The sequence below is a fragment of the Pongo pygmaeus genome, chromosome 8, assembly GCF_028885625.2.
Source record: "Pongo pygmaeus isolate AG05252 chromosome 8, NHGRI_mPonPyg2-v2.0_pri, whole genome shotgun sequence".
NCBI classification, from domain to species: domain Eukaryota; kingdom Metazoa; phylum Chordata; class Mammalia; order Primates; family Hominidae; genus Pongo; species Pongo pygmaeus.
This window is the reverse complement of record NC_072381.2, coordinates 50,621,618-50,637,769: the sequence shown is the minus strand read 5'-3', so window position 1 is coordinate 50,637,769 and position 16,152 is coordinate 50,621,618. Positions and strand designations below refer to the sequence as shown.

Sequence of the window (16,152 nt, the reverse complement as noted above, 5' to 3'; positions counted from 1 at the left end):
TTTTTACCTCTTTCCAACCTCTAAATTTATGCCAGCAAGAGGTGAACTGTAGAAGCATAAAGCAGACTGCAGTGACTGGCTAATGTGCTGACCCCAGCTGGGGTCTAAAAGTCAGCAGAAAAAGTCTCCTGACAGAGACAACGGGGATTTCAGGTAGCATACAGTATGTCCACATTGTGGCCTCCTTTAATCTCAAGAGTATGTCTGCTATACTGAAGATACGATTTTACATGTCACGGCCTAAAACTGGCTTCAAACAGCAGGTTCATTTAATAAATACTCCAATAAAAAACTGTCTTCTCAAAAACAGTTATCTTCCACAGGGGGCCTGCCCTCCCTTCCTTGGTCCCACTGAACTGGTTCATGTCTAACCACCTTATACAGCATGCTAACTATCTTCGTTACAAAAGGGTACACTTTGCAACAGAATTTCATGTTGACAGGTTAACCAGGAAGTTCTGTGAGTAATCCAATGTTCTAAAGGCTCATTCCACTCAGATACTCTTCAATGACCATAGTAACCATCCCGGAACTCACTGGACACACTAAGTGTCCAGTCACAAACAGCACACAGTAAAAAGGTATTCAAGAAGGGGCCAGGCATGGTGGCTCACGCCTGTAATCCTAGCACTTTGGGAGGCCAAGGCGGGTGGATCAGGAGGTCAAGAGTTTGAGGCCAGCCTGATCAACATAGTGAAACCCTGTCTCTACTAAAAATACAAAAATTAGCTGGGCGTGGTGGCACGCACCTGTAATCCCAGCTACTCAGGAGGCTGAGGCAGGAGAATTGCTTAAATACAGGAGGCGGAGGTTGCAGTGAGTCAAGATTGCACCACGGCACTCCAGCCTGGGCTACAGAGCCAGACTCTGTCTAAAAAAAAAGGTATGCAAGAAGGAAAAAATAATGTATGGTTCTCCATTGTTCAGCAATAAATAATAAAGCTACCATTAAATGAACTGTCCTGGCCCAATCAACCTAAGGTCACCAGGATTCAATGAAGTTTGACAAGAGTCAGGTTTGTTGGCTCAGTGTAATGGGTGAGCTACTCCATGGTTTCATGCAAACGTTAATCCCAAGACTCAGAACAACCCTGAAGGTTGTATTATTACCCTACTTTTTTTTTTGTTTGTTTTTTTTTGAGACGGAGTTTTGCTCTTGTTGCCTAAGCTGGAGTGCAATGGTGTGATCTCAGCTCACTGCAACCTCCGCCTCCCAGATTCAAGCGATTCTCCTGCCTCAGCCTCCCAAGCAGCTGGGACTGCAGGTGTGCACCACCACGCCTGGCTATTTTTTTGGATTTTTAGTAGAGATGGGGTTTCATCATGTTGGCCAGGCTGGTCTCAAACTGCTGACCTCAGGTGATCTGTCCACCTCGGCCTCCCAAATTGCTGGGATTACAGGTGTGAGCCACCATGCCTGGCTTACCCTACTTTTACTGATAACTAAATTAAAGCTCAGAGAGATGTCCTTTTTCAAAATCACATGGCTAGTAAACCATCATCCATGTTAATTCCAAAACCCTTACAAAGCTCAAAATACCCACAACACAAGCCAAGACGATAGCCTTTCCTCTAGACATTTTAAGATGGTGGTTTGCAAACAGTTTTTTTTAACTATAGGAAGAAGTTTCCTTTAAATAGAATGTGACTGAAATCCATGAACGAACAGGTACATATCTAAGGCATAGGATGTCCTCCTTCAGAACTGCCCTTGGCTACTAGGGCAAGGCAACATACATGTGCTACTGAGCGTTTTTTAACACATTTAATTCAACTTAAGCAAACAGACCATCTGCAGCTGCACCTTCTCACTTTTCTCCGTGCTTAGACACTGATTAGCTCCTTTGAAAGGTGCAAAAATGGGCAAAAATGGTTTACCACTGCATAGTTCTAGCACTGCAGCATTCCTGGCCGAAGGGACAGCAAAAGAAAAGAAATGGAGGTTGGATGGGAAAAAATATTTTGTGAAAAGCATTCCTATTTTTAATGCAAAATTAAGCGGAAGAATAATATAATTAGATTACAAATATGCCTAAGAACAGACGAATGTCTTAAGAAGGTTTGCCAGAGTTTACTTTTAGTTTTAAAAAATAAGGTGACCTGAATGAAAACATATGTGTAGTCAGTACATTAAAATGGCATATAATGTAACTGTTCATTTCAGAGTATCTAGGAGGCCTGAGACAGCAGACAGATTTTGTCACTTGTTCAAATCCTCCCAGCTGAATCTGTGTTGTGTTTGGCCATATGCCAAAAACATGGGGAAAAGGTCCACCCTTGCAAAGAACTTTCATGGCTGTAACTGCATGGCGAAGGGGTTGGCCAGAGTCAATGTCTGGGCTGAGAGAGGAGCACTGCCTAGAAGCAAGCTCACTGCATCAGATACACTCTGCTGGTTCCCAGGCCATACCCTAGCAGCCAGTGTGCTCCTAGTGGGCTAAAAAGACCACACCACAGGTGAGGAGATGCTGTTGGATGGCTGATTCACTTCCCAAGCCCTCCTTTCCCTAGCTGCCTTCCAGCTAGAGGTGGCCTGTGATCCAGTTCTGGCCAGGGAGATGTAAGCAGATTTCAGGCAGCCAGGTGGGACTTGTGGGACAACTTTTGCCTTCCTGCTGAAAATGGTGACTCTCAGCTAACAGACCTGTTAATCCTTGATCATTCCTCTAATTCCTGCCAAGGCCACAGCCACAATGCCTGAAGGTCCAGCTCTCATTGTGAGACCATGTGTCAAGTAGGAGGTAGCACAGAGAGGAAAGAGCCTGGGTCCCTGGCAACATCTGTTGCAGGGAGCCGAAGACCCACGGGACGTGACCAACTCAGCATTCTCCTGGAGACTGCTCCTGCCAACAGGTTTGCTGGAGGCAATCACTCCCTGGTGCTGAGGTTCTCTACTGCAACATCTAGAGCCTTTTGTTCAAGGAATGCAGTCTTGCAAGCCTCCTCTAGACTGAGCAGCTGACCCCTTCTTCCACTCCACTTCTCACTATCTCTTTTGCCTAATAAATACGGAGGGCTGTGTAAAGCTCAGAGCCCTTGTCCACTAGAGCCAAGATGCCTCCTTCTTCCAAATATACTCTTTTGTCTCGTCTTTTATTCCCACGTTCACCCCTTGTTCAGTCCCCCTAGGTCCATGCGGGTTACACAGTGGCACCCCGAACAGCCACAGAATCGGGTGCACTACAATCTGTGAGCAACTCTGCCCTGGATCACCTACCTCCAGACACCTTGTCAAATGAACCATATAAGTCCATAATTATGTAAGTCACCATAGTTAGCTTTTTGTTACTTTCAGTCAAATATATTCCTAATTGTGGCAACAGACTCTCCTGTGCCTGAGATTTCTTCTCCCTTAAAGTATATGGTTTTCTGGAAAAAATGGAATTTTCTCCCAGAAGTCACTTCCCCCAACACACACTCAAAATTGCCTTACCAGAAAAACATAACTGCCACATACCTCTTATGGTCCCAGAACAGATTACAGAAATGTATCAAGAACTCTAATGTCTTTTCAGAAAAAAAAAAGAGTATAAACACATGTAAGGCATAGGAACACAAAAGACTCAAGGTAATAAATAACATTTATCAGTGGCACTCTACCTTAGAAATGTTGCTTGAATGACTCACGGAATGTCCCAAAGTCTTCTCATTCTGCAAGAAAATCAAACAGGTTTTAATTACCAATCTTTGATTAAAATATGCAAAGAACAAGTAATTGATCATAACAACCCTACTGACAAATCATTCCCTGAACTAGAATTTGCAAAGCACAACCTACTATATACTAGATGTATGTAGCCAGGCAGTAAATATTGCACATTTGGGCAAAATGAATAAACAATAGTCCCTGTCCTAAAGGATTCAACATTTTATTTAAAAGATTTAATTTTTTATTATCAGGAAAAAATAAGAGTTTAGAATTCACTTTCAAAATAAGATGGTAATAAGTGTCTTAAGTCACATTTCACGTGAAAGTTCAGATGGTGGTTAAGTGTCTTAAGACACACTTCAAGTGGAGAGGCTGCACGCTCAGTTGTATGTGACACAGTCCACATTATGAGGAGTCACTGTGAAAGAGCGAAGAAAGTAGGACAGCTGACCAGCCCTGGGGTGTCTGGCTAACAAAGTGCTGAATACTCAATAGGGACATCACACAGCTCACATCTCCTTCAACTCAGTTTCTCCTCCTGGAGCAGGGAAATCTGGGAGCCACGCTAGCCTCCTTCCTCTCATGCCCCTCCACATTCAGTCACATAGTCTTGTATCAAATTCTTCCACTTCTCAATCACAACTCATTTTCATTTTTATTGTCAATGCTTTAGTTTAGATTCTCTTCATTTCTCAGCTAGAATTCTTGAAGAATAACGTCCCACCTGGCCTTTTTGCCTTTAGGTTGACCTCCCTGATACACAACTATCATGGGCTAAATTGTGTATTCCCCTCCCTTCTGTGAAAATTTAGATGTTGATGTCCTAAACTCCTTGTTCCTCAGAATATAACTATTTGGAATAGGGCCTTTAAAGATGTAATTAAGTTTACATGAGGTCAATAGTAGTCCCGGCTACTCAGGAGGTGACTCTAATCCTAGTGGACTCTAATCCAATAGGACTGGTGTCTTTGTAATAAGAGGAGATTGTGACACAGACACACACAGATAAAAGACAATGTGAAAACAGAGGGAGAAGATGGCCATCTACAAGCCAAGGAGAAACCAGCCCTGCTGCCACCTTGATCTTGGACTTCCAGCCTCCAGACTATGAGAAAATAAATTTCTGTTGTTTAAGCCACCTTCTGTATGGCACTTTGTTATGGCAACCCTCAAACAACTATGATCATCTTCCATCCTATGACTTTCTTTAAAAAAAAAAAAAATGAACATTCTAAACATAAATCTGATTTTTAAAAATAAGGTCATTTTCCTGAATCTACTCATTCTTGCTCTAAACCCAAATGAGTAACAAAAACTATTGCCTAAGGAAGAGAAGATCTTAGTTGTATTTCCTTGCTCTGTCACCTAGGCTGGGAGTGCAGTGGCATGATGATGGTTCACGGCAGCCTTGACCTCTTGGGCTCAAGTGATCCTCCTGCCTCAGCCTTCTGAGGAAATGGGACTACAGGGATGTGCCAACATGTCTGACTAAATACTTTTTGTGGAGACAGAGATCACTCTGTCACCCAGGATAGAGTGCAGTGGCAAAATCACAATCATGGTTCACTGAAGCCTCAACCTCCTGGGCTCAAGTGATCCTCCCGCCTCAGCCTCCCGAGTAGCTAGGACTACAGGCATGTGCCACCATGTCTGACTAAGTATTTTTTGTAGAGACAGGGTCTCGCTATGCTGCCCAGGCTCAACTCCTGGCCTCAAGTAATTCTCCCATCTGAGCTTTTCAAAGGACTGGAATTATAGGCATGAGTCACCACATCTGACCTGTTTCTTCATCTTAAGGCAGTCAATTAGTAAATTATAAAGTATGCTCAAAGTGTTGGGAGAATATTACCAAAGAATGTTTCTAAAAGGTCAAGTTTCACTTTGGGAGGCCGAGGCGGGCAGATTGCCTGAAGTCAGTAGTTCGAGACCTGCCTGACCAACATGGTGAAACCCCGTCTCTACTAAAAATACAAAAATTAGCCGGGCATGGTGGCACATGCCTATAATCCCAACTACTCAGGAGGCGGAGGGAAGGAGAATCGCTTGAAACTGGGAGGCAGAGGTTGCAGTGAGCTGAGATCACGCTACTGCACTGCATCCCAGCCTGGGCAACAGAGCGAGACTCCGTCTCAACAACAAAAAAAAAGACCAAGTTTAACTAGCAATTTAATTCAATCATGTTATTCACACATTCATTCACTGGGAATGAAAGCCCTCTGTCCAGAGAACAAGTAATCTGAGTTTCATTCATTAGTCAAGAATGTACTTATAGGTAAACAAAGGGCGCTGCTGTGAGTTCCAATTTTAAGGCCAAGCTACTGGTGACTTACTATTAAATTTTAGTGTAGTCTACTAAGTTAAAACAAAGACACCATAGGCCTTGGATTATCTGTACAGAAAGCCAATTATAACCACTGCTACATTACTTACTACCTCACAAGGAATGGGTGGTTTGACACCATCTGGAAATCTACAGAGAAATTCACAAGTACTAAGAGAAGCCAATAAATCACATCCTCAGACCTTTTTGACATTAATTATTCAACAGAGAATGGATATTGGGGTGAGGGAGAACTACCTGCTAAGCTAACATTATAAACCCAGATTGAGAGCTAAAGCTGTTCCTTACCCTTTAAGAAATAAATTTGATAATGCAAGCTTTTATTTTGTTTTCTTGTTAGAACAATTCATATTTTACACTGGTAAAACCAAACAAATAACAAGCCCTAGAAAACACAGGGGTTTTAAAGCCTGAAACTTGTCAATATTTAGGGTTGCTTCTCCACTACCTGGTAGGATCTTAACAGTACAGTTCCAGCAGACCAGACCATCTTTTATTTTCCCCCAATAAACACTGCTCTTTTTTTTTTCTTTTTTCTTTCTTTTTTTTTTTTTTAATATGTAGTCTCGCTCTGTCGCCCAGGCTGGAGTGCAGTGGCGCAATCTCGGCTCACTGCACGCTTCGCCTCCCGGGTTCACGCCACTCTCCTGCCTCAGCCTCCCAAGTAGCTGGGACTACAGGCGCCCGGCTAAGTTTTTGTATTTTTAGTAGAGACGGGGTTTCACTGTGTTAGCCAGGATGGTCTCGATCTCCTGACATCGTGATCCGCCCGCCTCAGCCTCCCAAAGTGCTGGGATTACAGGCGTGAGCCACTGCGCCCAGCCTAAACACTGCTCTTTAGATGTCCATTTATTTGGACTTAAAATATATAGTTCAGGACAACATCAGAGATATTTTCCAGAAAGCAAATCCCAAAACTCATTCAAATCAGTCATTCTTCCCACACTTATTTACTATGCAACTACTATGTGCAAACAACTGTGTCAGGCATAGAATATGGACCAAAATCTCACTCCTAACCATGTGCCAATGATAATATTGAGAATCCCTTATTTGAAATGCTTGGGACCAGAAGTGTTTCATATTTCTGAGTTTTTTGGACTTTGGAATATTTGCATTATACTTACTGGTGGAGCATCCCAAATCTGAGAATTCAAAATCTGAAAGGTGACAATGAGCACTTACTTTGAGTGTCAAGCTGGCATTCCAAAGTTTCAGATTTTGAAGAATGCTGGATTTTGAGTTTTTGGATTAGGGACGCTCAATGTGTATTACCACTGAACTCCTCTGAAAAAGTGTTTTGGTGAGAAATGTCCAAACTAGGGAAGAGCTTAAGAATGACATAAAAGAAGCACATACATAAAGTATATCAAGGTTGAAGTGTGACACCACTCTGCCCTATAGTCAGAATGGTATCTTGGCTCTGAATGAGAAGTAAAGTTTGCCAAGCATCAATGTAAAGAAGTGGAATTAGACATACTAAGGAGAAAAAAGATCCAGTTCATGCCCAAACTAAGCTTCAATGCCCAAGTAATAAAAACCTTGGTAAATTATTTACAGCTCTTTAACACATTCAGTCACTGCTTACTGGATACCACCATCTTGTGACCCCAGGAGAGATGGAAGCCTCGCTGCATCTTCCTTCCTTCCTCAGAGAAGGTACTAGGAGATGCCACACACTACCCTGGCTTTCATCTCCACATCTCTCTGGTGGGCTCTTTTCATCTACATTCAACATGAGAGCTCCTCAGAACACAGCCTCATGCCCTCTAGATTTCATTTGTTTTCTCCTTTAGCCAGTGCTTCTCCAACTCTGGACACCTAATCATTTAGGGATCTTGCTAAAATGTAGATTGTGGTTTGTTAGATCTAAGGGGGACTGAGATTTCTGCATTTCCAAAAAGCTCCCAGGTGACTCCCATGCTGCGGTCCCCAGACCACAGTTTGAGGTGCAAGTTTTCATTCCAAATCTTGAACCAGAAAAATCAATAAAGGCTATGAGTTTTGTTTGTTTGTTTTTAAGACAGGGTTCTGCCATGTTGTCCAGGCTGGAGGACAGTAGTTATTCACGAGTACCATCATGTCATACTACAGTCCCTAATTCCTGGGCTCAAGTGATCCTCCCACCTCAACCTCCCAAGTCGCTGAGACTACAGGCACACTACTGCACCCAATTTATGACTCATGTTTTAAAAAGCAAGTCGTGACGATTTTAAAAGTAAATTCCTATGTAAAAGATGGCTGTGAGCCCACAATTGAGTTAATACAAATAAATCAATCAGGAAACACAGTGGTACAGACTGGGAAAGACTGAGTCTGAGGGTGTGAGAAAACAAAGTTTTCTTAATGTGAGAAGCCACCAGATCACAAAGATAAAGAGCTCTGCTGAAGAATAAGGCACATTTTACAATTTAATCAGTGCTGTCAATGATGTTTTTTGCAAGTCCACATGTGGCTCCCAACAGAATGTACTTGTGGGTAGAGCCAAGGCGTAAAACTCACATAGACCAAATACACCCTGGAAAGTAGAAACCAATAATTATCAAGAAGACAATGAGGTGAGATGCCTAAGCGAGTTTTTGGGATTCTGTATGAAAGAGTCAAACAACAGGACTTCATTATGTGGGGTTTTCCTGAAACTCTGACCAGGACTGGTCCTTAAAAAAACAAACAAAATATGTGGGCAATGAACACCGCTAACTACATACTCAATACCTATCTCCCTTTGTCCCCACCAAAAGAACCCTGACTTTGTCCTGAGCAGCAACAAATCCAGCTAAAAGTTCTCACTTTTCCACACTACTTTGCAGTTACGGAAAAATATTAAATATATAAAAAGTTCTTTTGAAAGAAATTAACTAAAGATTTCCTGGGAAAACATTTTGCTTTCCTGATATTGCCATTGCCCATTTCTCTGGAATTCTTCTTCCCTCATCCAGCCTGGAATATAGACGTTAATACCACGAAGTAAAGCAGTTCACTTTGGGACTATGGAGAAGATAGTTACTAGAAGTCTGAAACTTTTTGGTCTCAGGACCCCTTTATCCTGTAAAAAATGATTGAGGGCCAGGCGTGGTGACTCACACCTGTAATCCCAGCACTTGGGAGGCCGAGGTGGGAGGATCACCTGAGGTCAGGAGTTCGAGACCAGCCTGGCCAACATGGTGAAACCCCATCTCTACTAGAAATACAAAAATTAGCTGGGTGTGGTGGCGCATGCCTGTAATGCCAGCTACTTGGAAGGCTGAGGCAGGAGAACTGCTTGAACCTGAAAGGTGGAGGTTGCAGTGAGCCGAGATCACGCGATTGAACTCCAGCCTGGGCAACAAAAGCAAAACTCCATCTCAAAAAAAAAAAAAAAAAAAAAAAGAAAAAGATTAAGGACTCCCAAAACATTTAGATTATGTAGGGTTTTATCTATGGATATTTGCAATATTAGACATTAAAACTGACAGCGTAAAAACTATATCTCTTAATTCATTTAGCATTAGTAATAAACCCAGTTAACATAAATAACATTTCAATGAAGTTTAACTATTTTCTCAAAAAAAAAAAAAATTAGTGAGCAGAGTGGTACTCCTGTACATTTTTGTAAATCTCATTGTTTAATAGAAGACAGCTAGATTCCTGCATCTGTTTATGTATTAAATCTCTTCTGATCTGTTGCTTTTGTGAGGACCCATTCAAAACTCAGAGTTGACATAATCATGATTTTAAGCTGAAGACATCTGATATTCAATGAATGCAGGAAGAAGCCTTCTCCATACTTCCCTTATATGATTAAAAGCAGAAACTGTGACAAATGAGGCTGCCATAAATTCCCTCTTCAACCATTTACTCCCAGGAAGGAGATCGAGAGTAAGCGTACCATAATTCGCCTGTCTAGGAGGAGTCTTATGGCCATGAAGAGGAGGAAAAGACACTCCCATCTACACAAACATTGTCACAAGCTTTCTTATCTCTTAATTTGTTGGGAGGGGAGGGGAGGGGAGGGAGGCAGGCAGGAAGGTGGGGAGAGGAGAAAGGAAAGGAAAAAAAGAGAAAAGAGAAAAGAGAAGAGAGAAAAGAAAAGAGAAAGGAAAAGAAAAACTAAAAGCAGCAGGAAATAAATGACTCATCATATTCTCCATGGTACATGGGAACCACAAAAAGATTAACAGCCGACTTAACCTCAGAAACCAGGGAGGCCAGAGACAGTGGAAGGACATAAAGAACTCCAAGGAAAAAAATGTGAACCAAGATAATTATATTCAGCAAAACTATCTTCAAAAATGAAGATGAAAAATACATTCATAGATAAAACAGAAACTCAGAGAATTCATTGCAAGTGGATGCACCTGAAAAGAAATACTAAAGGAAGTTCTTTGAGTTGAAAGCATGTACTGCCAAACAGTAGTCAAAAGTAACTGTGTAACTATAAGACAATATAAATGCATATATATTTTCCTTTCTTAAATAATTTAAAAAGGAATTATATAAAAACTATGTATATAATTGTATTGTTAAACCTATAACATAAAGAAATGTAATGTATTTAATAGTAATACGAGATAAGTGGGTACAAAGTTGTCATCATTATACTAATATCAGACAAAACAGAATTCAGAAAATTTTACCAGAGATAAAGAGGGACTTCTACTATGAAAGGTTGGCATAAGGAAATGATATCACATGGAAACTCTACACTGAAACAAATGAAGACAATAAGGAGTGCTAAGTTTAAAATAACAAACTGTATAAACATATAATGCTCTCCTTTCCTTTATGTCTTTAAAAGACAGTTAAATAAACTAATAACTGCTACAATGTATTGTTGGGTTTGTAACATAAATAGATATGTATAAACAATTATTAGTAAAGAAATAGAGGTACATAGGAGGAATCATTCTATGTCTTACAGGAATTAAATCAATATGAATCTGAAGAAGATTCTGTTAGAAAAAAATATATATACATAGTAAACCCTCAACCATTAAGAAAATAATTTTTTAAATAGCATTAGAAATAATTTTTTAAAAATCATTTAAGGAATTAAAATATTACAATACAAAATAATGCAAAAGAAAGCAATAAAGGAAGAACACAGGAACAAAAATGGCAAGACACATAGAAAACAAAAAGTAAAATGGCAAACAAAGCAAACCATATCAATAGCATGAGCTGCAAATGGATTAACAAATCAACAGGAAGGGTTGTCAGGATGTACAAAAACACAAAATCCAGTTGTATTCTAAGTTCAGGAGATACAATTAGACTCAAAATTATAAACAGGATTACAGTAAAAGAAGCAAAAAGGTACATAGCACAAAAACCACCACCATAAAAAGGGTTTTTATATTTATAAAAAATAATATCTGATATTATATTAATATCAGATAAAAGACTTAGGAAAATTTTACTAGAGCTAAAGAGGGACTTTTACTATGATAAGGTCAACCATCATGAAGGTATAATAATTATATATAAGCACCTAATATGAAAACCACAAAATACATAAAGCAAGAACTGACAGAGCTGAGTGAAAAACAGATAATACTTGCAGACTTCAAAATCCTGCTTTCAACAATGAACAGCCGAGCTATGTAAAAGACTTGAACAGCACTAAACCAACTTGACCTAACAGACATCCATAGAATACAAAACCCAACAACAACAACAGAATATACATTCTTCTCAAGTGCACATGGAACAGTCTCCACAACAGCCTATAGAGTAGCCCACAAAACAAACATCAGTAAATGTAAAAGGACTCAAATCATATACAGTATGATTCTGGCTACAACAGAGTTAAACTTTAGAGTTAAATGTTATTGTTTATCAACAGCAGAGAGAAACTACCAAATTCACAAATGCAGAAATTAAACAACAAAATCTGAAATAACCAGTAAATCAAAAAAGAACTCACCAAAAAAAAAAAAACTAGAAAATTTATTTGAGATTCATAAAAATGAAGTCACAAAATATCACACTTACACAATGCAACTAAAATAGTGCTTAGGGGGATATTTATAGCTGTAAATGACAAGATTAAAGAAAGGTACAGAGAAAACGCAGTCATATGTAAGTCAGAAAGAAAGGCCTATCAGAAGCCAAATTTTCTGGCAACGTGATTTTGGACTCTTGTCTCCAAAAATGTGAGAAATTAAATTTCTGTTACTTAAGCCACCCAGTCTGTGGTATTTTGTTATGGCAGCCTGAACAGACTAATACAAACATCTACTAAAAAACTACACGTAACATTATACTTAATGGTGAAAGATTGAATGCTTACTCCCTAAATTATAACAGCAATTGTATCTGCTTTCACCATTTCTTTTTAAAATTTTAATTATGGCAAAATACACATAATGTAAACACATCAACATATAAAGTATGCATAATATAAAATTCACCATCTTAACCATTTTAAGTGTACAGTTCAGTATTAAGTATATTCACATTGTTGCACAATCTACAGAACTTTTTCATCTTGCAAAAACCGAAACTCTATACTCATTAAACAATTCCCTATATCTTCCTACCCCCAAAATATTTTTTAAAATTTTTACTTTCTGTTTCTATGATTCTGACTACTCTAGATACTTTATACAAGTGGAATCATAACAGTATTTTTCTTTTTGTGATTAGCTCATTTCACTTGGCATAATGTCCTCAAGATTCCTCCGTGTTGTAGCATGTGTCAGAAGCCTTTTTTTTTTTTTTTGAGGTCTCGCTCTGTCACCCAGGCTGGAGTGCAGTGGCATGATCTCGGCTCACTGCAACCTCCACCTCCCGGGTTCAAGCAATTCTCCTGACTCAGCCTCCCAAGTAGCTGGGATTACAGGCATGCACCACTACATCCAGCTAATTTTTGTATTTTTAGTAGAGATGGTGTTTCACCATGTTGGCCAGGCTGGTCTCAAACTTCTGACCTCAGGCGATCCTCCCTCCTCGGCCTCCCAAAGTGCTAGAATAACAGGTGTGAGCCACTACGCCCAGCCAGAATCCTTTTCTTTTTAAAACAAATATGAAACTATATGCAATAAATGTACCATATTTTATTTATTCATTCACCCTTGATGGACACTTGTATTGCTTCCACCCTTTGGCACTGTAAATAACGTTGCTATGAACACAGGTATACAAATATCTCTTTGAGACCTGGCTTTTAATTCTTTGGGGTATATACCCAGAAGTGGATTTGCTGGGACATACAGTAATAATTATCTTTTACTTTTTGAGGAACTCCTATACTGTTTTCCATTGTGGTTGCACTATTTTACATTCCTATTAGCAGTGCACAATCAGGGCTCCACTTTGTTCAGATCCTCATCAGCACGTTTTTAAAATATATATAACAGCCATCCTTGATGGTTGTAAAGTGATCTCTCACTATGGTTTTGATTTGCATTTCCCTAATTATCAGTGATGTTGACCATCTTTTCATATGCCTACCAGCCATTTGTATACCCTCTTTGGAAAAGTGTCTATTCAAGCATTTTAGAATCAGATTATTTGTTGCTGTTGAGATGCAGGAGTTCTTTATATATTCTAGATATTATCCCTTTATCAGATATATGATTTGTAAATATCTCCCATTCCCTAAGTGGCCTTCCCACCCTGTCCACTGTATCCCCTTTGATGCCCAGAAGTTTTAAATTTTGATGTAATCTAATTCCTCTATTTTTACTTCTGTTGCCTTTGCTTTTGGTGTCATATCCAAGAAATTTTTGCCAAATCCAATGTCAAGAAGCTTCTTTCCTTAGGTTTTAAGAATTTTATAGTCTTAAGTCTTAGACCCATTTTGAGCTAATCTTTCTACACGGTGTAAAGTAAGGGTCCAACCGTATTCTTTTGGACATTTCTTAATATCCAGAAATAAGAAATATCTTTTGGATATTTCTTAATATCCAGACCCCTGCCATCCCCCACCAATATCATTTGTTGAAAAGACTGTCCTTTCCTCACTGACTAGTCTCGGCGCCATTGTGGGAAATCATTTGGCCAAATATGTGAGGCTTTATTTCTGGGGCTCTCTATTCTATTCCATTGGTTTCTATGTCTATCTTATGCCAGTACCACACTAACTTGTTTACTGTAGCTTTGTAATAAGTTTTGAAGGCAGGAAGCATCAAACCATCACTTTGTTCTTTTTGTTCAAATTGTTCTTGCTATTCAGGATCCCTTGTGATTCCATATAAATTATAGGACAGATTTATCTATTTCTGTAAAACAAAAGTCACTGAGATTTTGATAATGATTCTACCAAATATACAGATTGATTTGGGCAGTACTGTCATCTTAACAATATTAAGTTTTCCAATAAACACAGGATGTCTTCCCATTTATTTTATGTCTTCTTTAATTTCTTTCATCAATATATTGTAGTTTTCTGCGTATAAGTCTTTACCACTCTGGTTAAGTTTATTCCTATTTTATGCATTTTTGATGCCATTGTAAATAGGACTGTTTTCTCAATATCCTTTTTAGATTGTTCATTATTAGTCTATAGAAACACAGCTGATTTGTGTGTGTGTTGATTTTACAACTTGAAACTTTGCTGAATTCATTTAGTCTGGTTTTTTATTTGTTTTGCATGGAATCTTTAGGGTTTTCTATATAAAAAAATTGTGTCATATGTAGAGAGAGATAATTTTACTCCTTTCCAATTTTGATGCTTTTTATCTCTTTTTCTTGCCTAATTGCTCAGCTAGGATTTCCAGTAATGTGTTGTACAGCAGTGGCAAAACCAGGCAACCTTATCTTGATCCTGATCTTAAGAGGAAAAATTTTCAGACTTTCGCCAATGACTATAATGTCAGCTGCAGACTTTTCATATATGGCCTTTATTATGTTGAGGTAGTTTCCCTCTATTCCCAGTTTCTTGAATGTTTTCTACTATTCCGATTCATCATAGTGCCAAAAGTTCTGGCCACCACAATTAGGAAAATAAACAAAATAAAAGGCATATATATCAGAATGAAAGACATAAAAATCTCTATCTGCAAATGACATGAATGCTTATGTAGAAAATCCTAGGGTATCAACAATAAATAGCAACAACAAAGTCCTAGAATGAGTCCAGCAAAGTCAGAGGATACAAAATAGACATACGAAAATTAACTGCATTGCTATATATATGTATCACACACACATATAGCAATGAACAAAAGAACTCACAATTACTATTATAGAGCCACTCTTAAAAAACTGAAGTATTTAGGTGCACATCAAGCAAAACATGAAATCTGATTGCTGATGCTGCAAAAAAAATTGACCAAAAATGATCTCAACATATAAAAAGACATACTGTTCCTGGAAAGAAAAATTCAATATAATGAAAGCTGACAATTCTTCCCCAAATTTATAAACAGCTTAAACATAATTCCCATCAAAATTCTAGCAAGTTTTTTTTTTAGATATAGACAGGTTATTCTAAGATTTATATGGATAGGCAAAGGAACTAGAATACTTAAAAAACAATCCTAAAGAATCCTAAAAGAATAAAAAAACTGGGAGAAATCCATCCATCCAATTTCAAGAACTAATATATAGCCAGAGTAATCACTACTGTGTGGTACTAGTGAAGAACCAGACATAATCATCAATGGAACAAGATAGAGAATCCAGAAACCAACCCATACAATATGCCCAACTGGTTTTTAAGAAAGCAATTCAATAGAGGAAAGAGAATTTTCAACAAATGATGCTGGAACAAAGCAATGAACTTTGACTTGGGTCTCAAACTTATACAAAAATTAACTCAAAATAGTTCATGGACTTCATGTATAATCTAAAACCATAAAACATTTTAAAAATAGGAGAAAATCTTCAGGATTTAAGGCTGGGCAAAGAGTTCTTACACTAGACACCCAAAGCAGGATCCATTTAAGAAACTGATCAATTAAACTTCATGAAAATCAGAAACATTTGCTCCATGAAAGACCCCACTAAGAGACTGAAAATAAAAGCTATAGCCTGGGAGAAAATATTTGCAAATGAATATCCAATTAAGGACTAGTATTTAGAATACAGAAAGAATTCTTAGACCTGAACATTTTAAAAAATCCAATTAGAAAACAGGCAAAAGATATGAAGGGACATTTTAATGAATAGGATACTCAGATGGCAAATAAGCACATGAGAAGATGTTCAGCATCACTGGCCATTAGATAAATGGAAT

General features: G+C 38.6%; 1 protein-coding gene across 10 annotated transcripts in view; it reads right to left on the bottom strand.

The window, feature by feature from the left end:
- The window catches only part of MARCHF8 (membrane associated ring-CH-type finger 8), a 143,077-nt gene that overhangs the window by 30,815 nt on the left and 96,110 nt on the right, over positions 1-16,152 (bottom strand). For all 10 annotated transcript variants that reach the window (XM_054503437.1, XM_054503438.1, XM_054503441.1 and 7 more), the window contains one exon: positions 3,601-3,651. In XM_054503437.1, the coding sequence (XP_054359412.1) occupies positions 3,601-3,651 (51 nt within the window). The remainder of the gene's footprint in view (positions 1-3,600; positions 3,652-16,152) is intronic.